We start from the raw sequence: 1,789 nt of genomic DNA, 5'->3' as shown, positions 1-1,789 counted from the left end.
GGGGCATTTATGCTCATGGGTGAAGGAAAGTGTGTCCATCTGTCCAGCTGCACGTACAGTGTCCGTCTGGCTGGCTGCATGTGCAATGTCTGTGTGTCCAGTTGGACGTACAATGTCCAACTGTCCATCCGGATGTGCAACTGTCCAGCTGTCTGTGCAATGGTCCCTCTGGCTGTGAATGTAACCAGCCATGTGTCCATCCATAGAGCTGTCCAGGTGTCCAGCTGGACACGTCCCTGCCTGTGTCTGCATGTCCAACCATCCCTGTGTCCATCCATCTGTCCATCCATCCATCTGTCCATTCATCCAGCTGAATGTCCAACCATCCACAGCCCTGTCCATGTGTCCAGCTGGACAGCACAGCCTGTCCTGGATCCTCCAACCCCCCCCGGCTGGGGAACAGCGATGAGGACAGCTGGACACATGGATGGTGGCACAGGTGGGCACATGGGTGGACACAGCATGTCCAGGTGTCCAACTAGACATCAAACTGTGTGTCCGGCCCGATGGTCACCTGTCCATGTGTCTCTACCACTGTCCAACCATCCATGGAGCTTTCCATGTGTCCAGCTGGACCTGCAGCCATCTGTGTGTCCATCTCTCCTGGCTGGACATGCCCCTGTCGCTGTGTCCATGTGTGTCCTCCTTGCCTCCCTGCCCTGGGGAGCTGGGGGGACTCTGAGGGGACAAAGCAGGGGATGAGTGTCCAGCTGGACACACGGACAGGGGCACATTTTGGGGGTCCTGCAGCCCCCCAGCTCCAGCAGTGGGGGGGACAAGGCCAGAGCCATCAGTGCCCTCCCGGGTTCGCCCACAGCCGGTGGGAGACAGGGACAGGGACAGACAGGGATGGACACGCAGCCCACGGGACCCCCAGCCCCCCTTCCCAGCTGCAGGGCCTGGGGGTCCCTCGTGGGTGTGCCCCGGGTGGGGCAGGACAGGCTCCCACCCCCCACCTCCAGCCAGCAGCACCTTTTGTTCTGTTTTAACCCCAAAACACGGGCAGCTCCCCTCTGTCCACCCCTCCCTCAGTGGGGGGGCAGTGGGTGAGGGTCTTCCTGGGCCCAAAAATCCCCATCCGCTGCTCTGGGTGCGGCTGAAAACCTTAAAGCACATTTTTTTCCCCTTTATCATCTCATTTATCCCCCCTTTGTCACCTCACACTCTCATCAGTGACTGGAGTACTTCGATCCCCCCCACCGCCCCAAAACATCCCCTGGGGGATCCACAGCGCGTCCCCCCCTCCCCGAGCACCAACCCTTACAAAATACTGCAATTTATTCCATCTCTTTCCTTCCAGAAATACACTTTTTACACCATTTCCGAGCTGTCTCTTAAATAAAGGCTGGGCCGGGGCGGGGCGGGGTCACTCGGGGGGCGGCCCCTCGGCCGGGGGGGCCGGGGCGGCGGCCGGGGCCGGCTCGGCGGGGCCGTCGCGGGGCCGGAACAGGAGCTCCCCGGCGGGGATGACCTGCTCTGCCGGCCAGCCCGCGGCCCCGTAGGGCTGGTAAAAGTCCGGCTCGGCCTGGAACATGACGAGCGCCTGGGCCGTGTGGATGCGCACGTGCTGCGCCAGGCTGCTGGCGTCCAGGAACTTCTCCCCGCAGGAGTCGCAGGCGTAAAGGATCTGCGTGTTGGGGTCTGCGGGAGAGAAACACACACCCAAAAATGGGGGAGGCGCTGGGGGCGAGCTGCGCGCCCGCGCCGGTATTCCCGGTATTCCCGGAGGTGCTGGGGGGTGGGATGGGAGGAGCCAGCCCAGTATTCCCGGTATTCCCGGTATTCCCGG

At 62.2% G+C, this 1,789-nt stretch overlaps 1 protein-coding gene across 1 annotated transcript in view; it reads right to left on the bottom strand.

Annotated features, from left to right (window-relative positions):
• Positions 1 to 1,260: 1,260 nt before the first annotated feature.
• Positions 1,261 to 1,789, bottom strand: part of ZBTB17 (zinc finger and BTB domain containing 17) — a 9,932-nt gene continuing 9,403 nt past the window's right edge. Inside the window, exon 17 of the mRNA XM_042022145.1 lies at positions 1,261 to 1,641. Within this exon, the coding sequence (XP_041878079.1) occupies positions 1,367 to 1,641 (275 nt within the window). The 3' untranslated portion in view covers positions 1,261 to 1,366. The remainder of the gene's footprint in view (positions 1,642 to 1,789) is intronic.

The sequence above is a fragment of the Corvus kubaryi genome, unplaced genomic scaffold (assembly GCF_017639235.1).
Source record: "Corvus kubaryi isolate FWS band 111438036 unplaced genomic scaffold, C.kubaryi_AGA036_p1.0 37189, whole genome shotgun sequence".
In the NCBI taxonomy this organism is placed as follows: domain Eukaryota; kingdom Metazoa; phylum Chordata; class Aves; order Passeriformes; family Corvidae; genus Corvus; species Corvus kubaryi.
Note: the sequence above shows the minus strand (reverse complement) of the source record. Positions and strands in the feature narration are given on the sequence as shown.